Source organism: Tiliqua scincoides, chromosome 6, assembly GCF_035046505.1.
Source record: "Tiliqua scincoides isolate rTilSci1 chromosome 6, rTilSci1.hap2, whole genome shotgun sequence".
Classification (NCBI taxonomy): Eukaryota; Metazoa; Chordata; class Lepidosauria; order Squamata; family Scincidae; genus Tiliqua; species Tiliqua scincoides.
The window spans coordinates 81,326,255-81,352,109 of NC_089826.1; the positions used below are offsets into that span (position 1 = coordinate 81,326,255).

The window sequence follows — 25,855 nt, forward strand, 5'->3', positions numbered from 1 at the left end:
TGCTAACTTAAAGCACTGTCTGACAAAGTATTATTTGAAATGTCCAGCACTGGGGCCAAAGTTTTAAGTAAAAAAGCAGTAGGAAGATACTAAGGTTGAACAGTTACCCCTACCAGTCACTCTTCCATTTCAATGGCAGCACCAATGCTATTTAAGAGTTTACACCAGTGATTCCCAAACCGTAAGCTGTGGCTCCCCGGAAAGCCACAGAAAGCAGCCAGCGGAGCAGTGCAATCCTCACGAAAAGCCCACCACCCTATACAATGGATTGTATAGCCCACCACCCTATACAAAGGATTGTAGACCAGTAGGCCAAGGGAGTCACCTGTCAAAAAATCTGGGAACCACTGGTTTAAACCAACAAATCCAATGCACAACACCCTTGTGTCTTCCTTGTATTGCTTAATTTGGTACTTGACATTTACATATGGTATAATCTGATTCAAGAAAAGCTAACAATTTCCAGACACAAAAAGGAGTTATTTTTGTTTTTTACCTTTTGTAGGTACTTGGCAACTAATGCTCGGTGTGCATTCAGATGGTCTTTAGTATCAACTACATCTCTCTCCAGCAATCTTTTCTCATAGTCCTAATAGAGAAGTGCCAAAAATTTAAATCTTGTTCATCAACTAGGGTGCCTTCAAACAAAGAAGGGGCTTTCAATCACATTTATTATACTATATTAATCAAATTTGTTAATTTTCTTCTACTCAGAAGAAATTGTTTACCTTTCAGTAACCACAATTCCACCACAGTTTTAAAACGGTGATTTCCAAGATAAATGCTACCTAAATCTGTCCCTCAGAAAAGAGGCAGAAAAAAGTTCTCAAAAAGAAGCAAATATGAGAGAAGGCCGATATGGTTCATTCTCAATGCAAACTAAATAGATTTTTGTATACATCAGAGACTAGCGTTCATATATGTAACACTGAAGCAATTAAACTTATACAGTACAGACTGTACCGTAATGGAAAAGAAAATTAAGCATCTGGAGGAATCTAAAATTGTAAAGCTCCAAATGAAGATGCTAATTAGAGTACTAGAAGGAGGAGGACGGTTCCTTAACTGTTCCCTCCAAATGATTTGTTCTCAAATGATCATAAAAAATAAGGCTCTTTTGGGTTTTTAAACAATGCGACAGTGAAGATGTGAAACAGGATTTTCAAACCAAGAGAGAACAACTGAATCACAGTAATTTTGGATTACTTCTTACCTGGAAGATTTTTTCGCCAATTTCTCTTTCCAGTAGTGGAACGTGTTTATAATTTCGAAACTCGGCTACCTCGCTATTTCTGAGCTGGAGAAGGCGAAATCTCTTGGATCTGTTAAATTCCTCATCAGGAACAAAATTAAATTCTTGTTGCAATTGCTCAAGCCTGAAGAAATCAGGAACTGAGGAATCTCCGCTTGTAGCAACCTAAACAACAATGCACATTTACAGAAAACTGTAACAAGTTGTAGTGATTTCTCAGCCTTTCGGAGCTGAAGCTAGGACCTAAGTCAGCGATTTTCAACCACAGTGCCATGGCACATTGGTGTGCCATGAAAGATCCACAGTGTACACCAGTAGTTTATAGTGCCACTAGGGGAAGTGAGTCTGTGGGCCAGCAGTATGGTGTGCCTTGACAATTGTAGCACCTTCTCAGCGTGCCACGAGAGAAGAAAGCTTGAAAATCACTGGTATAGGGCAAGATATTGCCTTTTTTATTGCCTTTGAAAAGTCCAGAAAAAGAGCTTTGCAGATCTAAGGTGTCCATACCATATTTGCCAAAGCTTTCTTACCATGATCAGTTGCATCAGGGCAGCATTGCTGGGGTCATTTGGGTCAAGCTTGGTCTCTGCTGCCCACTTGGCCAGTTTCTTCATGTCTGTGAGTCCTGATGCGCCGATTGACGCAATAGCATCCATATTTTTTAAAGCACTGGAATTGTAACAAGAGATACAACACTAGGTTACAAAATGGGTCCCACCACAATACATGATTTTCCTATGCGGGGACTTCAGATCTCAACATAAACAGGATTTGGTTCACTTGCCTTTTCAAACAAAAAGCACATGAACCTAAGTAGTGCCACTTTTGCAACATACCCCGCACTACTCCTAGATGTCTAACATCAGTCCAGTAAATTAGTATTCAGATAAAACTTATTTGCCATTAGAATGTGCAATCTAAGCATCACAGCATGTTCAAAAGGCTCTGAAGACATTTTCTGGGAAATTGGTTACCTTGAGATGCCAACATTTTTCTGAGATACCGGCGGGATTAAGGGTATCCCATTTTCCCCCACAGCCCAAGAAACACTGCAGGACACCTTGCCAGATGTCATTAGAATCATTTTATTGCTCCCATCAGCTTCAAATGAAAATGGTACACCTGCAATAAGAGAGACCAAGCATAGTTATATAGAATGTAATGAGAATGTTTTTATGAGTCAAGAACTATAGCAACCATAAGCATGGTGGGAGTCAGGACTCCTGTATATATTGGTTTTGTACTCTGCTTTTGTCACTAAAAAAGCCCACAAAGCACCTTACAAATGTTGCACCTATGGGTGTGTGTGTGGTCAGTACTGCAGGTGCTGCAATGTGCTGTGTAAGCGGACCCTCCCCCTTGCCATTGGAGCCATTGCTGGCAACCTGGAGGTGCTCACTGAACCAAACAGCATCTCCTGCACATTGTCATCAGGCTAATTCGGAAAGAGACTGAAAACTACGACAGCCAGAACAGTAGCACACATTTACAAGGCTACAATGAATCTGCATGTGGAATACTGCATGCAGATCTGGTTGTCTCATCTTTAAAAAGTTATTGTACAGATGAAAATGGTGCAGAAAAAGGCATTTTTTTTCCCAAGGGGTTGGAGCACATTCTCAATGAAGAAAGGCGAAAGGAGGCAGCCTTGGGCAGGAGGAGTGGTCTAGGAGTTGTTACCCAGCCTGAACAGCTAAGCAGGACCAGTTTAGGGCTTGCCTTGGGCGGGGGACCAAGCCACTGGCAAGAGCAGAGAGCCTGGCAAAAACAAATAACATCTTCAGAACCAGCTGGGATGTGATTTGCAGTTTCCTGTGGAAGCTTGGAAGACTCCAGGTGGTTTACGTAGGCAGCTGACCATAAAGCCCATTTTTTCAAGAGGGATTTTTATAAGTGTGATTCTCATAGAACCCTCCATTGCTCTAAATGTCTCCTTTCATACTCTTTCTTATATTTATACAACCCTCCCTAATTGACACGTGAATGTTGTTAGGCTGAGAAATAGTACAAATGGCCAAGGTCATCCATAGAGCTTCATGGCCAAGGTCATCCATAGAGCTTCATGGCTGAGTGGTCACATGACCAGCTTCATGGCTCACACATGGTCAGCTTCAAGGCTCACGCAGGGTCACAGGTTCAGCTTCATGGCTGAGTGGCCATAGTCAACCAGGTCTCTTTACGTCCATCACTGTAACCATTCATTCTGCTGACATATTAGCAGGTTCTACAGGTTTTGACTTGAAGAAAAAAAAAAGGAAGAGAATAAGACCCATACCGCTCCCCACTCCTTCATGGTCCAACAGCACACGCTGGTCACTGCTGAATTCAATTTCTTCTATAGGGGCTCTACCAGTCAGAACAGTAGTCTCAGGAATTGGAATGAACACTTCTGCTAGTAAGTTTGCACTGCTCAGTCCGACTGTTTCATAGAGCTGTGGTGAAGAGGAGAACAATGTTTTCATTTCCAGACACTACTGGGCATCTGAGAACATTAAGTAAATCTATGCAACAGCTTCTTGTGACCTTGGATTACCATGACAGCAAATTTAGCTACGTATCTCTAGGGCAGAGGTTCTCAAACTGCCACAACATCCCAGCTTGAGGAGCTCTACCCCTGCCCCTTAAGAGGCAGGGTGTTCATGACAGCAGTGCTGGCACTCCTGCAATTGTGCCAGCACTGGGGTTATTTTGAGGCTCACCAAGACTTGCAGGTGCCCTCTGGAGCCTTCGGGACCCTCTGCAAGCCTCCTGGCACCTTAGAACTGCTGAAAAATGCTCATGTGACCCACTTCTGGTTTTTGCATGAAACCAGAAGTGGGTTGCCGGCACACTGAGGTGTGCTGACCTGCTTAGGCCAGATCCAGGCTCCATGGCGGCAAGAAAAAGTAAGTCCGCATCAGCCAAGCTTGGCCAGCGCGGGAGCCTGGGGGGAGCAGATAGAGGGTGAGGAGGAGACATTCCAGTAGGGGGAGGGTGGGCGGGGAGCAAGAGACAGGGCCAGGATCCAGCTGTTTTGGGGAATCCTAGTCCCAATTCCCAGGCGGTACAGAGCGGCTCCAGGCTGCTGCATTCTGCACCACCACATCAAGTGGCCCAGATCTGAGAAGACCCATTGGGGCTGCTGCGGCTCTCCCCCGGGTAAGGGGAAAAGTTGCCTCAGCCAGCCCCAAACTTGCGCTGAATACAGCACAGGCGCACTGGCCTGCCTGTTCCAGCTCAAGTTAGGATTGCGCTGCGAATTGCATAACAGGGATAGGAGAATGTATCCCCCTCATTAAGTGATGCACACCTGCACTTACCTGCAATTTCAAACTCTCTGGCCAATTGAATATTTGCAAGTTGAAAATCTGACCAAAATGAATTCTGAAATCTGAGCTGATTTGCCGGGAGACTGTTCTTGACACCTCTTTGGAGTTGAAAAGGACTTTTAAAAATATAGATCGTTTCTTTAAATCTTCACGTCTTGAAACTTCAGCTCTGCAAATATATTTAAAATTCATAGTTTAAAATGTGGGGTATTCATCTTACCCATCACGCTAAACAGTTCCAAAGTTGTCATTTCTTTGTACACTAGTTTTCCCCAAACATTTTAACTTATCTTTACCAAAAGCAACTGCAATTTCCAATCTTGTAGCTTGCAGGATATTTTGTAGCTTGTAGTTTATTGGAATAAAACAATTTTTGAACAAAATCTTCTAGAGATGATCACAGTGTAAACAGAGCCTTAAAGAGTGACATAAAGGCTGGTGTAGTACAAAATTAAAATGAGTCACAGGGTAATATTCTTGGGCACCTTTGTTAGCTGTTAAAATTCTTGATGGTCATGTTCTTTCTCTGTGATGGAGGGAAGATTTCACAGGCAGCAGAGCTGGATTGCAAGTAACTGTTTTGTTACAGAACAGACTGCTGGACAGATTCAGAATCCTAAAAATCAGTCAGTGGCAAGCCACACTGGCTCAAAGCCAGTCTTGACAGAAAACAATGCTTTGAGATAACCATAGTTCAGAACCCAAACCATGATTCTTATTCTCTATAGTAGCTTAGTAGATTTTACTAGCTTTATAACTAAGCAAGGATTTGAATTTGAATTTTCCACATTTAAAGTAGTTATACTCATAGTGCTCCTATTTATGTACGAACTATACCGCGTTTTACAAACTGTGGATTGGGACCCACTAAGAGGGTCGCAAGCCAATTTCAGATGGGATCCCATTCATTTCAATGTATATTTTATTTTTAATCTATTAGACTTTATGTGATTGCATTTGGGGGAATAAAAATATTACAGATCTGTACTTTTAACAGGCTACTATGGATATGTTTTTAACAATGATAGTCAATGGGGCTTCCTCCCGAGTAAGTGTGTATAGGATTGCAGCCTTTGGGATGTTAGGGGAATATATATATATATATATTTTAAAAGACCAGTAACTGCTTGGTAGGGTTAGGAGGGTTCTTTGTTATTTTAAATAATTTTTTAAACATATACTTATTCTAAACTTTTAATTTACTTACTTACATAATTAATCAATCAATTTGATTTTGTTGTATGGAGAGTGTTAAAAATTTTAATGCTTCATGATATCACTTCCGGCCATGACATCACTTCTGGGTTAATAACATCACTTTCAGTGGGTCCCAACAAACTGTTATTCTAAAAAGTGGGTCTCGGTGCTAAACAGTTTGAGAACCACTGGACTATTATGGATGGACTAACGGCTAAATAAATAAACAGCTATTATTTTGACAAAAAAATATATTGTGCATGACTCTCACCTAGGGCAAAGCTCATTTGGAGTGACACTTCCTGTTAGACTCAGCTCAGGAATTAAAGCGGATTCTCCTGGTTTCCTTCTAATGCCAGCAGCTTTCTCTCGAACCTGCAGCTCCACCTGCAACCTGTCAATCACTGGTGGTGGAACAGGTTTCATAGGTTCCTCCCCACCAACAGATCCTCCGGCTTGTTCATTCTCTGGGCTTTGACTTTGTTTCTTTTTCTTCTTTTTCTTGCCCTTCTGTATAAATAAAAATAGATTTCCTTACACATATACAATTCAATAAACTTTTGGATTCACTATTTATGGTGTGGAAGTCATCAAAGTCATTCAAAAGTAATGTAAGAAATCAAAGCTTTGCTAATCCTAGTATACAACTATTTTTAATACGTACCATATAAGACAAATAACTGTAGATTATACATTTCTTATTGTTTCTCATCTGGTCTTCTTCTAAGTAGAAATTATATACAGGTTCACATGAGTAATAAATGCATAATGGCCCATAATTCTCAGTGGACGTCACATTTTATTCAGCTTTTTCTTGAATAGCCAAGAATAAAGGAGACAGTTGCAGGGACTAAGACGAATTAACTCTTTTACATTGCTTTGAACATTAGAGCTCCTCTTGAGTTGTGTGTTTTTTAACCACTTCCTTCAAATATTAAAAGGGACAAACTATCATCATACAGTAATTCTCAAAAGTGGATAAAAAGCCCTGCTCAAAGTACAGCACAGTTGGATAAAGTGGGTGAGTTGGGAGTCAGGAAGTTCTTGATTCAAACTTCACCACAACCTTTGAACACTTGTAGATTACTAAATGCTGGTCTGTCTTACTGGCTCATAGCTCTCCCTTGACTTAAACAGTACAAAACGCTAGTTCTGCAGGTAAGAACTGAATGATTTTTCAGTTAATCTCTATTGCAAAATGCCTGACTCACTTCACATTTATTGTTTACATTTCGATACTGCCCTTCCTCCAAGGAGCTCAGGGAGGTGTACCTAGCTCCTTCCCTCCTTATGTCCTCTAATCCGACCGGCGCCGACAGGAGCCGAGGGGCATCCGGTTCGGGACTCCTCATCCCTATGGGATGAGGATGGGAAGGTTAGAGAACAACAAGACAAAGGCAGAGCAGAAGAAATTGGGAAAGGTAGCGTGATGGGATGTGATAGACGGTTTGGCACAATGAGAGGATGTGCGGACAAAGGAGCGAATAAGCAGCCCGTCCTGGGGCATTCCGTGTACAAATGCTTTTATGCGAATGCCCGAAGTCTCCGAGCAAAGGTGGGAGAACTGGAATGTCTGGTGACAAGGGAAAACATTGACATAGTGGACATAATGGAAACCTGGTGGAATGCGGATAATCAGTGGGATACTGCAATCCCGGGCTATAAACTCTACAGGAGGGACAGGCAGGGACGTGTTGGAGGTGGGGTGGCTGTTTATGTTAAGGAAGGGATAGAATCCAGCAAAGTAGAGATTGAAGGTGGGTCCGACTCCACCGTAGAATCTCTGTGGGTTAAATTACCAGGCTTGTGCAGCGATGTAATACTAGGGGCGTGCTAACATCCTCCAGACCAGAAATCGGATGGGGACCTTGAAATGAGGAAACAGATCAGGGAGGTGACAAGGAGGGACAGGGTTGTAATCATGGGGGACTTCAACTATCCTCATATAGACTGGGTCAATTTGTGTTGTGGTCACGATAAGGAGACCAGATTTCTTGACGTGCTAAATGACTGTGCCTTAGAGCAGCTAGTCACGGAGCCCACCAGAGGACAGGTGACTCTGGATTTAATATTGTGTGGTACGCAGGACCTGGTTAGAGATGTAAATGTTACTGAGCCATTGGGGAACAGTGATCATGCTGCGATCCGTTTTGACATGCACGTTGGGGGAAGAATACCAGGCAAATCTCTAACAAAAACCCTTGACTTCCAGCGAGCGTACTTCCCTCAAATGAGGAGGCTGGTTAGAAGGAGGTTGAAAGGGAGGGTAAAAAGAGTCCAATCTCTCCAGAGTGCATGGAGGCTGCTTAAAACAACAGTAATAGAGGCCCAGCAGAGGTGTATACCGCAAAGAAAGAAGGGTTCCACTAAATCCAGGAGGGTGCCCGCATGGCTAACCAGCCAAGTTAGAGAGGCTGTGAAGGGCAAGGAAGCTTCCTTCCATTAATGGAAGTCTTGCCCTAATGAGGAGAATAAAAAGGAACATAAACTGTGGCAGAAGAAATGTAAGAAAGTGATACTGGAGGCCAAGCGAGACTATGAGGAACGCATGGCCAGCAACATTAAGGGGAATAATAAAAGCTTCTTCAAATATGTTAGAAGTAGGAAACCCGCCAGAGAAGCGGTTGGCCCTCTGGATGGTGAGGGAGGGAAAGGGGAGATAAAAGGAGACTTAGAGATGGCAGAGAAATTGAATGAGTTCTTTGTATCTGTCTTCACGGCAGAAGACCTCGGGCAGATACCGCTGCCCGAACGGCCCCTCCTAACCGAGGAGTTAAGTCAGATAGAGGTTAAAAGAGAAGATGTTTCAGACCTCATTGATAAATTAAAGATCAATAAGTCACTGGGCCCTGATGGCATCCACCCAAGAGTTATTAAGGAATTGAAGAATGAAGTTGCAGATCTCTTGACTAAGATATGCAACTTGTCCCTCAAAACGGCCACAGTGCCAGAAGATTGGAGGATAGCAAATGTCACGTCTATTTTTAAAAAGGGAAAGAGGAGGGACCCGGGAAACTATAGGCTGGTCAGCCTAACATCCATACCGGGTAAGATGGCGGAATGCCTCATCAAAGATAGGATCTCAAAACACATAGACGAACAGGCCTTGCTGATGGAGAATCAGCATGGCTTCTGTAAGGGTAAGTCTTGCCTCACGAACCTTATAGAATTCTTTGAGAAGGTCAACAGGCATGTGGATGCGGGAGAACCCGTGGACATTATATATCTGGACTTTCAGAAGGCATTTGACACGGTCCAACATCAAAGGCTACTGAAAAAACTCCACAGTCAGGGAATTAGAGGACAGGTCCTCTCATGGATTGAGAACTGGTTGGAGGCCAGGAAGCAGAGAGTGGGTGTCAATGGGCAATTTTCACAATGGTGAAAAGCAGTGTGCCCCAAGGATCTGTCCTGGGACCAGTGCTTTTCAACCTCTTCATAAATGACCTGGAGACAGGGGTGAGCAGTGAGGTGGCAAAGTTTGCGGACAACACCAAACTTTTCCGAGTGGTGAAGACCAGAAGTGATTGTGAGGAGCTCCAGAAGGATCTCTCCAGACTGGCAGAATGGGCAGCAAAATGGCAGATGCGCTTCAATGTCAGTAAGTGTAAAGTCATGCACATTGGGGCAAAAAAATCAAAATTTTAGATATAGACTGATGGGTTCTGAGCTGTCTGTGACAGATCAGGAGAGAGATCTTGGGGTGGTGGTGGACAGGTCGATGAAAGTGTCGACCCAATGTGCAGCGGCAGTGAAGAAGGCCAATTCTATGCTTGGGATCATTAGGAAGGGTATTGAGAACAAAACGGCTAATATTATAATGCCGTTGTACAAATCTATGGTAAGGCCACACCTGGAGTATTGTGTCCAGTTCTGGTCACCGCATCTCAAAAAAGACATAGTGGAAATGGAAAAGGTGCAAAAGAAAGCGACTAAGATGATTACAGGGCTGGGGCACCTTCCTTATGAGGAAAGGCTACGGCGTTTGGGCCTCTTCAGCCTAGAAAAGAGACGCCTGAGGGGGGACATGATTGAGACATACAAAATTATGCAGGGGATGGACAGGGTGGATAGGGAGATGCTCTTTACACTCTCAAATAACACCAGAACCAGGGGACATCCACTAAAATTGAGTGTTGGGAGAGTTAGAACAGACAAAAGAAAATATTTCTTTACTCAGCGTGTGGTTGGTCTGTGGAACTCCTTGCCACAGGATGTGGTGATGGCGTCTAGCCTGGACGCCTTTAAAAGGGGATTGGACAAGTTTCTGGAGGAAAAATCCATTATGGGGTACAAGCCATGATGTGTATGCGCAACCTCCTGATTTTAGAAAAGGACTATGTCAGAATGCCAGATGCAAGGGAGGGCACCAGCATGAGGTCTCTTGTTATCTGGTGTGCTTCCTGGGGCATTTGGTGGGCCACTGTGAGATACAGGAAGCTGGACTAGGTGGGCCTATGGCCTGATCCAGTGGGGCTGTTCTTATGTTCTAATTAACCCTGTGAGGTAGGTAAGGCTGAGAGAGAGTGACTGGCTCAAGGTCACCCAGGAAACTTCAGGGCTGAGCAGAGACTTGAACCTGGATCTTCCAGGGCTCAGTCCAACTTCAGAACCACTACATCATCCTGGCTCTTCTTGCCTGCCACTTGTGGAAAAAGGACCTGTGGACCGATAGTTATGAAAGAAGGGAAGGGCAAGAGTGTCCCTTCTCATTCAAGTTTCCCTGTTCTTTCAACTTGTCCAGCTCAGGCCAACTCATCCTTGATCTCCTTGGTTATGGCTCCTTTATTCAACTACCCTGCAATACAGGTGCACCCCCTTATCTGCAGGGGTTCCATTCCAGGACCCCCCACAGATACCTGAAGCCGCAAGTACAGGCAAACGCTCATCCACACGGTCTGGGGGGGCCGCCCCCTGGAGGCAAAGCCTCTGCCAGGTTCAAACTGAGCTGTAGAGCTCGGAACATGTGACCTCCAGGGCTCCCCCGGGCCTCCGTTTCTCTGTGAAACCGAAGTCACGTGCTCCGAGTTCCACAGCTTAGTCTGAGCCCGGCAGAAGCAGGAGACAGATACCCCTGGCCCCTGCTCAACTCAGACTCCCCTCCAGAAGTGAAGGGAGCTCTACTCCCCTTACCTCCAGAGAAGGCATGTGCAACAGTGCAAGCACTGGGGGGGGGCATTGTGATCCATAGAATCCACTGAATCCAGATCCACTGAATCCGCAGATATGGGATCCGTGGATATGCGCCCCCCCCCCCGTATTTCTTGGTGAAACTGTGATTTGGGAAGCAAGAAACAGAGAAGAAACTAGCCTTTACCTTGACACTTGCTTACTGTGTGGTGGCAGCCTCAATAACAGACTGCAGAAAGTAGTGAAGAGTCCTCCCATCACTCATCTGCTCCAGAGCCTATCAACTAAGGCACTGCTGGACCCTGAGTACGGTATCCATCCCCACATTTGCTTTATGCCAGTGTTTCTCAAACTGTGGGTCGGGACCCACTAGGTGGGTCGCGAGCCAATTTCAGGTGGGTCCCTATTCATTACAATATTTTATTTTTAATATATTAGACTGGATGCTACCCTGGTCTGTGACTGCATTTGGGAAAATGCTATAGTCCTGCACTTTTAACAAGCTACTATGTATATGCTTTTAACAATAACAGCCAATGGGACTTACTCCTGGGTAAGTGTAGGTAGGATTACAGCCTAGGATTGATAAAAATTTTCCAGCTTGATGACAGCACTTCCGGTCATGACATCACTTCCAGTGGGTCCTGAGAGATTATCATTCTGAAAAGTGGGTCCTGGAGCTAAATATGTGCGAAGCACTGCTTTATGCCATCACCACCCCTTCACTGTAAGCTATCATGCCCCATCTCTTGGTCAAGGAGGAGTGTGACCAAGGGACACTTCCATATATACACGTGTAAATTCAAACCTGTGTCCTTCTCCAGGATTTCCACTCCCGAAGTTCAGCTTTATATTCCTCCATTTTCTTTTCATAGTCTTCAGTATACTCTTCCAACAATTCAGCTACTTCCGCCTGAATTTCTGCCTCGTATGCCTTCTCATCCAACTTTTGATCAATTTCTTCCCTTAGACAAGAATTCACATTATCAATATACTGATCTGTCTAATTTCCTTGTTAATCCAGAACTCTACTTTCTCTAGGACGGTCTCCCAAGTTTAATGAGAGGGTGTCAAACTTACAGAAAGTACATTTTGCTTATAAGTTAATACATATAGATTCTCCAGTTCAGAGGAGATCTATACGTGGAAGCAGGATACACATGTCGAAATTAGAAGCATGAATGTAAACTGCGAGCACATTCAAACATAATGTAAACTGGAAGCCCATGAGGAAGTATACTTTCACTGTATCGCTTCAATGGGATGTGCATTGTGACAAAGCAGTGCAGACCACATTGACTTCATCAGTTATGAGTCAGCTATAGATTTGTACACATATTCTGGGAAGAGGAGGAAAAGCTGGTACATGCAATTCTCTGAGCTGTGGTGGAGCTCAGTTGAGACTGTGCACCTTAAGGGGAACACTGGTAGGTACTCTCTTGCAGTGGCTCCAATCATTCCCAGAGGCTTGGTCTCAGCAGGTGGTGCTGGAAAATTATTGCATTGTAACTGTGGCCTTTGTATTCCATCTCATCTCCCATGCTCAGACATCTACATGAAACCACAGCATTCTCAACTGCACAATAGAGCATAAATATAATGCATAAATTCCTTGCATTTAGTTTTCTATGTGGGTAGATTTTTTTTTTTAAATCTAGAGGAACGTTAAATCACGCTGAGTTCCACTAGCAATCGTTAGTGTTCTACAGGTTGATCACAGGTTGACCTCAGTGAGGCCTTTCAGGTGAGCAGAAAACTGCAAGCATTAAAGCCACATTGAATTTCTTTCAACACATACTTTCTCAAGCAGAGCTTCAGGGGTGTATTAGCAAATTTCTGGAAGTCACGCAGGGATTTGATGTCTTTCCAAACTTTGATAATAGTCTTTAGCAAGGCTCGATCTTTCTCTTGCTCGGCATCACGGAGTCTTCTCGTTTGCCTGTCCACACGTACACAAACCATTACAGCAAACAGCACATTGAATACAGCATTTAAAGCCAAATACCGCGGTTAACGATGTTAAATGATGACGACTGCGGTCCGAGTCCAATTGAATCTTGGGGCCAAGCAACACATGAAAGACAAAACTTTAATACAACCACATCAAGCTCTGGATTTCATCAAAGTGGCAGCAGAAGCATCTGCACCCTTTTCTGGAGGTCATTTGCTCAAATTTTCCCCCTTTAAGCTGCTCATCTTTCCATAGGGAAAAAGTTAACCTGGTAACTTTTCCCACACGCACAAGAAAAAGTTTGGAGGGCAGAAAATTTTGGAAAAAATAGCCCATGAGCAAAAGGTTAGGGGCAATCTTTCCCCTTGGTGCTGTTACAATCTCCTTGCGGTGCATTAAAGAGAAAAAAATATAGGAAAACATAACTTCTGTGTCATGCTTATTTTGTCCTTTATGGATATGTTTATCCCACCCTCTCTTTTCCAGCAAGACTTACTTTACTTACCCCTGGCAGTGCTAGCCCTCCAGAGGGTTTGTGGAGCCCTGTGCTTCAGAACATTGAAAAATGTGATCGTGACCCACTTCTGGTTTCGCAATCCAGAAGTGAATTGCGGTCACATTTTTAACTGTTCTAAGGCACAGGGAGCCCTTCAGAGGGATTTGTGGGCTTCCCACACCCTTTGGAGAGCTGGCACTGCCAGGGGTAAGTAAAACAAAAGTTTTGTCCCTGGTAGCGGGGATTGTGTAGCTGCCTTTGCACCTCCCTTGCATTTACAGTTTGGGAACCACTGCAATAGGGATTTGAACATGGCCTCCCTCCCACCCCAGTACAACACCCTTAACCACTTAAACACATTGAATGTAACTCCTTATATCTGCATTACTCAATCCTTAAGTCAAACACCAATTATTTTTTTCGTCCCTAGAACCATCCCGCTCAACCAAGGCTGATTAGAGGTATGCGTGATTAAGAATAGCCAAACAGGGGCTGCAAGCCAGCTGCCCAAAATGTGCAAATCCCACCAGTTTCTGGAGGAAAATTCATATACATAACTATGTGTTGGGGTATAAGGCAGCATGCATAAATTGCAACCACAGAGTCACGATGACGCAATGCTTACTGAATCAGTACATTAAACCTGTCAAAGTTTTAAAGTCACCAGCAAATTTATTCATCCCCAAATATTTAATGATCTATTTGCAAATAGAGCCACAGATTGCCGTAAGCATATTAATAATAAAACAATGCCCCTGAGAACTATATTTTCACTATGAAAGAAGACCAATGAAGTCATGGCTATGCAGGACTCAGAGCAGAAACAAAATTAATAGTCTTATGTGGCTTTCAGTGGAGGTTTGAGATCTGTGATCACTTCCGTCTCCCAAGTCTGCTATTTAATGGGTATGCTATTTTGATGTTTCTGCTGCCCATAGTTTCTATGGGCAGTCACGACACCAAGAGTTTCAAACCTTATTATTCCTCAATTGTACAAGTGAGGGGAGAATAACTTTGCACACTTCTCGAGATGTACCTGGCACTTTAATGATAAACATTTGCAGATGCAAGACGTCTCAAGTTTCATTCACGCTGCAGCCTAGGTGTGCAAGTCTGCCTGCAAGGCCAGGTGCATGAGTGAGACTTGGGCCTGCTTCACATACACAGGTGGACAGAACTATCATACACAAGGAAGCTGCCTAGACCCATCCAGTCCAGCATCCCATTTTCCACAGATCACCAGCAGAAGAAAAAGGCATTCTTCTCGCCCACCGTTACTCCTCTGCAACTGGTATTTAGGGGTATACTGCCATTGAACCTGGTGGTGGTGCTCAGCCATCATAACTACCAGCCACTGATAGACCTGTCCTTTGTGACTTGTCCAATGTCCTTTCAAAGCTATCTAAGCTAGAGGCCATCACCCTGTCCTAAGGCAATGAATTCCCCAGGCCAGTTATGTGCTCACTGTCAATAATACTGAAGTTAGCAAACAGGGCTAAAGAAACAGTTTCATTTATCTCAGTCAGAATCAAAAGTACAATCTCCAAGCCAGGCCAAGGCTGAAAGTCGGAATGGGAGTTGACCTAGACCGGAGATGGCATCCTGATGTTCTAAAAACTGCTGTGTGAACACAGGATGCAAGCATCCAGCAGGTGATCAATGTCCATTTTATAGCTGGATGATGTCCATCTTTTAGCATGAAGACTTTGCATGTGTTATGGGACAATGGTTTAATGAAGACATGCAGGTTGTGTCTTGTTGTCTTTTGTACTCCCTGAGGCATTTGGTGGGCCACTGTGAGATACAGTGACAAAGAACCAGGGGACATCCACTAAAATTGAGTGTTGGGAGACAGAAGAGACAAAAGAAAATATTTCTTTACTCAGCGTGTGGTTGGTCTGTGGAACTCCTTGCCACAGGATGTGGTGATGGCGACCGGCCTAGACACCTTTAAAAGGGGATTGGACAAGTTTCTGGAGGAAAAATCCATTACGGGGTACAAGCCATGATGTGTGTGCACAACCTCCTGATTTTGGAGGTAGGCTATGTCAGAATGCCAGATGCAAGGGAGGGCACCAGGATGAGGTCTCTTGTTATCTGGTGTGCTTCCTGGGGCATTTGGTGGGCCGCTGTGAGATACAGGAAGCTGGACTAGATGGGCCTATGGCCTGATCCAGTGGGGCTGTTCTTATGTTCTTACAGGAAGCTGGACTGGACGGGCCTTTGCCCTGATCCAGCAGGGCTTTTTTTATGTTCTTAAGTTCAAGTAATAAACTTCCTTCACACCTTACATATTGAAGCTAACCGCTTCACAGGATCTTGAAAGATGAACATAAAAAAATAACATACCAAAGAAAAATTCAGTGAATCTTCACCCACCTTATTTCCACCTTGTATTCTGTGATGCTTTGTTGTGTTACTGGGTTAAGAGCCCCAATTCCACTAGTATCCAAAATACTCTGCAGGGCATTTCTCAAAGCATGTAGCTTAAAAAGAAAGCAAGAAAAATATTTAATTGACATAATAAAATCACCCTTACGTACTCAACAAAGTCTGATCTAGCCAGCCAGCTGCATTTATTGTATCAGTAAAAGCCTTTACAAGCTTCTTTTTCAATGCAGCTTCAAAAGAAAACTGAAAATAGCTGTAATGGAAAATGGTACAACCCCTGGAAGCAAAGATGACTGAGTATGGGATGACACATTCAAAGCACTTCTAAACATTAAACTTTTTGAAAAGATCAGTTCAGAAATCAAACGTGATGATGAACTGCTATCCAACCAAGAATTTATTTCTCTGTGAATTTGATGTTTCCTGAACAGGCCAACGACCAGAGTATCTCACTTGCTTCACTCTGCAGACACAGGATAGTCATTCCCAGAGGCATAGCTAGAAAGGGTGCAAAGCACTAAGTTTTGTAGGGAGCCTCACTGCATCATGGGAGCGGCCCCTCCCCTTCAGAGCCAGGTGTATGCCTCTGTTTTGATCCCAACATCTGGTATGGCTCTGGTGAAGCCCTCTAGCTATGCCACTGGTCATTTTGTGTTTTACGACATGTTCCAAGAGATGCCCTTTCTGGCAATACTCTACTGTTCCAATATTCTTGAGTGCTCGTGGGAGTGCAGACAGAGCAGCAATGACAGAAAAAGGTTCATAGCTTTTCACGTAAGTTGCCTTATAGGTAGGGGTGCTTCAAAAAATTTTTCAATTTTTGAATAAAAATGCTCAATATGGGTGGTTTGTTCTCTGCCCTCTCCGGTGGTCTGTGAGTTAGTGCTCATGCGGCGAGACACTGGAAGTGATCAAAGGCAATTTTCTTTTTCTGAGGCCTCAGGAACCACGTCTCAGGTTCCCGCAGACCACATGGTCTCAGGACCATAGGTTGGGAACTAGGGCTATAACGTATACATAAATGGATTCTTAGACATTCGTGATCAAATTAACATGCATAACAAATATGATGTCTATCATTAGGAATTCTCCACCAGGATTTCTCTTTTACTGTGAAACTTCTAAAAAATTTGCACTTACAATGAAAAACAGAGGTAATTACCTTATCTGTAAGAAGTTTGGTAAGATTTCTTTGTCTTCTTGATAGATACTGATCGTATAACTGGGCCAAATTAGCAGCTAAGACGTGCTCGCGGCTAAAACACGGATGATGAGTGAATATTAACCCAGAAATATCAACATCCAGCTGGAACTGTCCCTGGGGGTCCCCAGCCCCAACAATGTACTGATTAGCAAGCATCATTTTTGTGGCCTGGAAAAAAAAAGATGAAGCAAGTAAACATATATTAGAGGTATGAGAAAATTGGGATTTACTGAGACAAACACTGGAGCTGGATAACACAAAGTAATTAAAAACTGATGAGATTCTGCCAAGTCTTTTGCTACAGGCATTTATGTACTTGCACTGCTATGGTTGGAAATATCTTATTGCAATAAAATGACCAAACTCTTTCAACCAAACATCATGGTTTCTACAAGAAACAAGACATGTATGCAAAATAAGTAGTGACACTAAAGTTGCCCCATTAGGTATTTTTAGCATAATTGCACAGATGCAAGCAGTGGTGTAGCAAGAGGGGGTAGAAAGCACTTAATTTCGCAGGGAGCCCCACCAGCACACCTGTGGAATCTCAGGGAGTCACAGAGTGCCGGCACATGCATAGAGGGGTGCAGCTCTGAGTACAATGCTGAGTACCAGTGAAGGGACATAATAGGAGGGAAATGAGGAAGAAGGAAACAGGAGAGGCTGCAGGGACAGACAAGCAACCAGACAAGGGGCAGACGACACCCATTTCTGGTGTGCTCATGGAACTGCTGAATGGGTCTCAGGGAGTCCAAAAGTTCCTAGGAGTACACATAGAGAAACTCTGGCCTACGCTCTTGAACTGAGTGTCAACCAGCCCCAAAAGTAAATATAATTCAATAAAGCACTATGTAATAAACGTAAATGCAAGCCTGAACATGGAATTGCCCCATTCACAAATAAAGAGAAGGGTGGCAAGTCTATTTCAAATAGCAAGAGGGATGTGTGGATGACGATCCACTGTGAACTTTCTCCAACTTACAGTTTACTTCCCCACAGTCCCTCTCACTAACCACTTTGGAGGAAGAGAAAGGTACTAGAGAGAAAGAAGCTACATGGAGATAAGGTGCCAATGGGGAGGAGGGAGGAATCTGTGTTACTCCGCTGCACATCACTATTGCTTTCAAAATATTACGTCATCACCCTTTCCCTTTAAGCCAGTGTTTCTCAACCAGTGGTACTTGTACCACCAGTGGTAACTGAAATGGTGTCTGGTGGTATGCGCAGGACCCCCACTGCCTGGTAGCAAAACCAGTAATGCAATGTGACAAGCAGCAGTAGGAGGTTTGGCTCAGCAGATGTGCACTTTCTGCCTCTCGAGAAAGCCTTCCTGTCTACCCTGACATCATTGTCAATTACTTCTTGTGGTCCTTCCAGGACCATGCAAAGTGGTACAGCAGGGGACAAACACTGAAAAACGCTGCTCTAAGTTATTCGGCAATTTCACAAACACAAAGAACTGCTCGTGTCACATCTACGGGGCCCCAAGGCAAAAAAATGTAGTACTGCCCTGTTTTTTTAAGCAAAAGTAACTCTTGACGAGTAAGATTCTTCCTTATGCAATATCCCTTTTGACACCAATATACCCAACAAACTCACCTTTCTATAAAATGTCTCTAGCGCTGGTTCTTTATGTTCCTCCGCGGAGAATACTGGAGGCCTCGTAGAAGATGGCTTAATTGGATTGGGCAAAGCCAAGATCCTGCCGTCATCTCCAAACCACTTTTTCCCCTGCAAACAATAAAAGGAGTTATAAAAGACTTGTAATTTTCCTTGAAATATCTTGCAGAACCAAGTAGTTCTTCAGAAAATGAAAGCTCAAGACACTCTCAAGGGATTTACTCCCACACAGTGGCAAAGATCCTGCAATATAGCTCGTACCCACGTGTACTTAGCCAAAGTTAAGCACTTTCAAAGCAATGAAATACAAGCATGCTTCATGGATATTTTATCCTTCAGGGGCAGTTTATTCCCATGCTGATGCAGCCACCCACACATAGAGGAGAAGAATCACAGAGCCCCATCTCCATAGCACTCCAGAACATTTACAGAAACACCTTCTCTAACCCCATCCAGCCCTCCCTACTATCTAGCACAAATTACTTGAGCTCTTGGGGCAAACTCTGTGCTGACCCTGCAGATGGCCAAGCACCCAGATCACTCACCATGTCTGCTGCCCTGAGCGCTTTGGGGACAGGATAAGTTAAAATTGTGATAAACACACTTTTTTTTTTAACTGTTTCAAGTTTTGCTTCTTTAAAAAAAAAATGAGGCTAGTGTTTCAGCAAAAGGAGCAGCTGTAGGGAAAACTGCCTGATAAATTTATAGTAAACTGGATAGAGGCCATGATAATTAGGGACAAACTGCACATTCAAACAAATCCTTGACACAAATCCATGTGTTTTAAATCCAAAATCAATCACACTTTAGCACTGACAAGAAATTATTTTTACACCCAGTGGAACGACATCTATGCGATGTCTCAAGAGTGTACATAGTTCAAAGCTGTCTCAGAGCCCAATTCTGTGGTCCATGGCATGCCTCCGTGCTGCGGATCATAGTCGCAAATGTGCCATAAGGCACGTTTGTGGGGCTCACTGCGGGGCTCCCTCCGGAGTTAGCCCAGAGGACCAGCGGTCTCCCGGACCACCGGGCTGCGGAACGGGAGGCGGGGGCGTGGCCGCGGGCGTGGGGGAGGAGTTCCGGGGAGCGGGGAGGCATGCCAGGGAGCGGGCAGGAGGCGTGCTGGGGGGGTGGGAGAAAGGCAGATCCATGGAGCTGTGCTCCGTACGATCCAGGGCGTGCATGCAGGGCTGCGCACCCTACAGAGCGCCTTTACTTTAGCGCCGACCTTTTGGTTGGCGCTAAAGAGAGTAGCCCCATTGCAGGGCTGCTTCCCTTACTCAGGGGACGGGGACGAATGTCCCTTTCTCCCGAGGTGCCTCCTGCGGTAGCGCGGGAGGCGCAAGATCTGGCGGCAGCCCTCCACGGAGCTGCTGAGCCTGGGCGCTGCGGGCAGCTCAGGATTGGGCTGTCACTCTCTAGGGGATGGAGCAAGAAGGTGTGGAGAGGGAAAGGCTGGTGGGATGCTCTACCAGTCTTACTGAGTGGGCAACTCTGCCCCCTGAAGGAGGGTGTGAACAGGGCAGAAAATTCAGAGCAGAGGCGTCAGAAAATGTCAGCCAGGACCTCTTCCATGGGGTGGTCTAATCTGCCAGTGTCACATGGCTCAAAGGTCCTTCCCAGTCACTCCCACGGGGGGGGAGATGGCTCGCGGCTCACCTTCCATCATCCGCTTGGGCTTCATCCGTAGCAAACAGCAACACTTATCTCCTTCACAGTAGGACCTGCATCTCCTTCACTTCCTGCCTCACCCCCCAGGACCATATGTTGTATCCCCCTCACTACAGCTCCCTGACAAAAGCGTTCCTAGGTTCAAGCTGCCAAAGTGTATCTTTCATTAAAACCCCAAAATGATAAAAAAAAAATCTAATCAAACATATTGAATTCTATCAGATAGTGTTTATTGTGATCATGTTGAAATAGTTTTAGAATAAACATATTGCATATCTGAAATGTATAGGCTACTTTGATTACTTCCAAATACCAGCCCAAATAAAAAACCTTGTCTGGCACAGCAATTTTCAGCTGGTGTGTTGTGGCACTTTGGTGTGCCACAAAAGGTCCATAGGTGTGCCACAGGAGTTTGGAGCACCGTGTTGAAAATAGTTGGGGGGAAAAAAGTCAGGATTTGTGGCTTTCTTTCTAGGGCAATTGTCTGTAGCACCAGCAGAGGATGAAGGACAATTTATTACTTCAAACACTTGCCCTAGAAACTGAGCAGCAGAACCTGGAAGAGTCTCCTGAAAGCCAGAAGTGACATCACAGGAGCAAAGACCATAGAGGTCAGTGTGCTGTGAGGAAAAAAATGTTGAAAACCACTAGGAGACAAAATGCCAATTCAGTTACTTAAAATTCTGCTTCTCTCACTAGCCTAACACCACTGAAATCAATGGGACAGTTCAAATAGAAGTCACCCAACTCAAAAAAAGCCAAGTGAACATAAGAACATAAGAACATAAGAGCAGCCCCACTGGATCAGGCCATAGGCCCATCTAGTCCAGCTTCCTGTATCTCACAGTGGCCCACCAAATGCCCCAGGGAGCACACCAGATAACAAGAGACCTCATCCTGGTGCCCTCCCCTACATCTGGCATTCTGACTTAACCCATTCCTAAAATCAGGAGGTTGCGAATACACATCATGGCTTGTATCCCATAATGGATTTTTCCTCCAGAAACTCGTCCAATCCCCTTTTAAAGGCGTCTAGGCTAGACGCCAGCACCACATCCTGTGGCAAGGAGTTCCACAGACCGACCACGCGCTGAGTAAAGAAATATTTTCTTTTGTCTGTCCTAACCCGCCCAACACTCAATTTTAGTGGATGTCCCCTGGTTCTGGTATTATGCGAGAGTGTAAAGAGCATCTCCCTATCCACTCTGTCCATCCCCTGCATAATTTTGTATGTCTCAATCATGTCCCCCCTCAAGCGTCTCTTTTCTAGGCTGAAGAGGCCCAAACGCCGTAGCCTTTCCTCATAAGGAAGGTGCCCCAGCCCCGTAATCATCTTAGTCGCTCTCTTTTGCACCTTTTCCATTTCCACTATGTCTTTTTTGAGATGCGGCGACCAGAACTGGACACAATACTCCAGGTGTGGCCTTACCATAGATTTGTACAACGGCATTATAATACTAACCGTTTTGTTCTCAGTACCCTTCCTAATGATCCCAAGCATAGAATTGGCCTTCTTCACTGCTGCCGCACATTGGGTCGACACTTTCATCGACCTGTCCACCACCACCCCAACCTTCAAGTGCCACAACCTTCAAAGCACATGGGCTGCTCCACAATTGGATCACAGAAAAACCATGAGGATTTGTCTTTCCTATGACCACCTGAGAGGGCAGCTTGGAGTATAAAGATGCCAGAAGGAGTCATTTGAGAACTGCAGGCCAGATGCCTCCAAGGCTCAATTTCTCCTGCTCCAGGTTTTGTAGCATGAGCAGGAAGCACAAAAGCAAATGTATGCAGCAATTTACCTGTTCCTGCCGAAGTAGCCTGTTCTCCACAATGTTTTGGTTCGATGGTGACACGGCAGGACGTTCGCCTGTGTATAGACCTTCATCCTCCAGGTACCTTGGTTGCATGTTCTCAGGCACTTTCAGAGAGGCAGGCACTAAAGCAGAAGCCATACATGTATTAAGCCCACTATTAACTGAATACGTCATTATTCGTAAACTGTGTGCATAACATTTTATGACATGCTTGCTATTTTGCAATATTAGTTATCACTGCTTTCCTCTTGGGTCTGAGACGTGCGGCGGGTGGGTTGGCAGGTAAGGCAGAGCTTCCCCACCACTGTCCTTCAAAAAGCACTGCCACGTGTGAGGTGTGCAAGCACACACAACCCATGCACACAACCTCCCACAGTGGCACCGCTTTTTGAAAGACACCAGTGTCTTTTTTAAAGACACCTCCACCCACCACACATCCTTGTCGTTATTCCCATTTTACAGACTGTTTTAAGGGTCTCCAGCTTTGGGAGCCTCTGCCTTACTGAGAGGGAGGTTCCCCCTTCCTCTGTCAGGTTCCCCAGCTTTGGGTGATGGTAGTAAACTACGTACTTTTTCCTCAGTCCATCCCCAGTTTACTCAGTATAAAAGGGTGAAGCAGAGAGATGGATGTTGGTTGCTATCCATTAAGAACTTCACCCAACTTGCCTTCCAAATAACCTTACAGAAGGGCTTAATGTTGCTTGCTGTTCTAGATTTTATCATTCTACACAAGCAATTTGATGCTTTCTTCTCACAGTACACCAACCTCTATGGTCTTCTCTGTGGCTTTTGCCTCTTGTGATATCACGTCCAGGAGACCCTTCCAGGTTCTGCAGCTCTGTTTCTAGGGCAACTGTAGTTAGATAGGAGGAATTGTCTGTCCCCTCCTCCTCCACCAGCAGAGCACCTGCACTATGAATTGTAGTAACAATTTCATGACTACAGACAGTTCCCCTAGAAACAGAGCTGCAGAACCAAGAAGAGTTTTTCAGCGATTTTCAATGGTTATGCTCCGAATTCCCATGGCACACCTACAGGCCATTTGTGGCACACTGGTTGAAAATACCTGTTCTAATCTAATCAGGCTTAAATGAAACAATTACAAGGTGAAGATGCTCTATGAATGGAGGTTATTTCTGGTCAATACCTCCAGTGAACCATCAACCTGGAACTATCTCAGAATACTTTTATCATACAAGCTAGTTTTCCCTCCATTATTTCATACCCAAAGTATTTTCAAAGCAACAGTATCTTTAGTTCTATTACCACAACGATGCATTACTACATGAGGTACATAAATCATTAGTAAGTACCACACAAAAAGGACAAACACCATACCTCTAAGCATGCTGGGAACAAACAACCTCTCCCTCTCTTTCTGTACCCGTTCAGAGTAGCTTTCATATTCTGGAGGTTGCATCTCCAGCAGCTCGAGTGCCGTCTGTTCTATCATGAATAGATCATCTTCTTTGTCATGCACAAGATGCTCTTCCTCATCCTGCATTTTATTTACAAATATTTTTATTCAAAACTCTTCAGTCTGAATTCACAGTCAGCAAATATCACAGGTCTGCGTTTGCAAATAAGGGTCTGGTTTAAGCCACTGAATAACTGGTACGAATGAATCTGCACTCATAACTTGAACGGAACACGAGCATTTTCAACGCAGCTGCTATCCTTGCATATTTCACCCCTACAAAAGTAAGCATTTATGTGTCAAATTCGCATTAGAACCAACATTCAAAGACAAAGTGGATGAGCGCATGGACATGAAACAGCTGCCCACCAAACATGAATTCCACACTTTCCAGCTTTGTTTACTATGAAACAAAAATAACTTAACACCAAAAGCCTGCCTAATCAGGTTTGCAAATATAATGGTCACTGCTACCGTTTCACCCTCTCCTTGATCTTCTGGATGGCTTGTCACAGATTCCTGCTTTTCTTCCTCTTCTTCCCTTAGATTTGAGACACCCTTTTTCTTCTTCTCAGTTTCATCCCCTGCACTCTCTGGTTCAGGATCAAAATTGAAAGTAAAAAAATTATAGGCTTCTTCCATAGTAGGATAACCAGTCTGGACCTAAATGGAAAAAAAGTACACATGATTGAAGTTATGTTTCACGATGCAATATTTTAATATAAATAAAGTAGCAAAAGCCGCTTCCCCTAGAACAGCAAACTGTGGGCCGGGGCACACTTGATGGGCCATGACCCAATTTCAGGTGAATCCTGCAGAGCCTCTAATGAAAAAACAGGTGATGGAAAGATCTGATAACTAATTGCCTCAAGCTCTGAGACTGTTTAAAAAATCAGAGAGCTACTGATTGCCCTGTAAAAGAACTCAGCTCCTGCAGTTTGCAAGCCTGTGTAAATATAGCATCTTTGAGCATCTTTTTTCTGGGGCGTCTTTTTCCGTCAATGACAGGGAGTGGAGAAAGGTGAAGGCTGGGTCATATAAAGAAGCCCCTCAAACCTTTAGGCCAGGGGTCTCCAAACCCCAACCTGGGGGCCAGATGCGGCCTGTAGCGAGCCTCTATCCGGCCCACAGCCAGCCTCTTGTCCCCTGAAAGCCTCTGGCTCATCCGACTGAACGTGACCAGAGCTGTGCTCTGATTGCATCTGGAGGGTGTTCTGAGGCTGAGTGAATGAGCCCATTCATTTATTCATTCATGTAAGTTCCATCTCTAATTTATTTATTTAAATTTTATATTTAAATTTTTTTCCAGCCCTCAGCACTGCGCCAAATATTTCATGCGGCCCTCTGGCCAAAAAGTTTGGAGACCGCTGCTTTAGGCTATTCATTATGGCTGCCTCATTACAAGAAATTGATTTTTATTTTTTTTTTGCAAATGAATAAAATATTACCTGTAGATAAATACAGAAAATATATTATTTCTGTCTAGATCACCTTTTTTTAAAATCTCGTAAGGCTAGGTGGGTCCCAACAGAGTGTCATTATACAAAGTGGATCTTGGTGCTAAAACGTTTGAGAACCACTGCCTTTGAATGTCGCAAGAAAATGAACCAAAGCAAATGAAATCAAATAGCAAACTGAAGCTTAATCCAAGTAAACAGAAATGACTGTACATTCATTCCCCTTAATGAATACATATTGATATGCAAGTTATTACTTTCCTTGTCAGTGAAAATGGTTTTTGTTTGTTTCACACCCAAAATAAACATGAATGCATTGATGTGAACCTCACTAAATAATCAGAATCCTTTTCCACTGTCAACACCACACCTTAATCCAACTAGAAGCAGGGGTTCAGCCAGTTCAAACAACCAAAGGTGCCCATGAGATCAGTTGGACTGGACTCTATGCATTTACTGGCATTTCCCTGGTATCCACAGGGAATACATTCTAGCACCCACCGTGGATACTGGATAGCAGCAAACCGTTCACAAAGCGGTTCACAAATTCCCCCCTTCATGCTAATGACTTGTCTGTCTCTGATGGCAGCCCTCCCTTCACTGTCCCATGTCTGGCTGTCTCTGTGCTGTCTGCAACGATAACAGGAAGTGGGTTGGAAGGCTGAAAACAGTGCAATGCTTTATGTTATCTGCAGCCCTCCAATCCACTTCCTGTTAGCATTTTCAGGCAGCACAGAGACAGCCTGGTACAGGGGATTGTGACAGGAGGGCTGCAATCAGAAACAGACAACTCATTAACACTAAGTGGACTACAGATAAGTGAAACCACGGATATAGGATCCGCGGATGGGAGGAGGCTACTGTATATTGCCATTATTTCTTATAATCACTATATATTGGTCTAATACTCTCAAGTCTCACACTAACAGGTAGCTTAC

The 25,855-nt window shown here is 44.2% G+C and overlaps 1 protein-coding gene across 1 annotated transcript in view; it reads right to left on the reverse strand.

Annotated features, from left to right (window-relative positions):
• Positions 1 to 25,855, reverse strand: part of CC2D2A (coiled-coil and C2 domain containing 2A) — a 61,442-nt gene that overhangs the window by 23,445 nt on the left and 12,142 nt on the right. The window contains exons 6-20 of the mRNA XM_066631840.1: positions 23,935 to 24,123; positions 23,382 to 23,541; positions 22,029 to 22,165; positions 18,529 to 18,660; positions 16,888 to 17,097; positions 15,714 to 15,820; positions 12,686 to 12,826; positions 11,696 to 11,852; positions 6,029 to 6,267; positions 4,552 to 4,729; positions 3,528 to 3,684; positions 2,227 to 2,374; positions 1,783 to 1,921; positions 1,214 to 1,417; positions 497 to 589 (exon numbers count right to left, since the gene is read on the reverse strand). Coding sequence (XP_066487937.1) covers positions 497 to 589; positions 1,214 to 1,417; positions 1,783 to 1,921; positions 2,227 to 2,374; positions 3,528 to 3,684; positions 4,552 to 4,729; positions 6,029 to 6,267; positions 11,696 to 11,852; positions 12,686 to 12,826; positions 15,714 to 15,820; positions 16,888 to 17,097; positions 18,529 to 18,660; positions 22,029 to 22,165; positions 23,382 to 23,541; positions 23,935 to 24,123 — 2,391 coding nt within the window. The remainder of the gene's footprint in view (positions 1 to 496; positions 590 to 1,213; positions 1,418 to 1,782; positions 1,922 to 2,226; positions 2,375 to 3,527; positions 3,685 to 4,551; positions 4,730 to 6,028; positions 6,268 to 11,695; positions 11,853 to 12,685; positions 12,827 to 15,713; positions 15,821 to 16,887; positions 17,098 to 18,528; positions 18,661 to 22,028; positions 22,166 to 23,381; positions 23,542 to 23,934; positions 24,124 to 25,855) is intronic.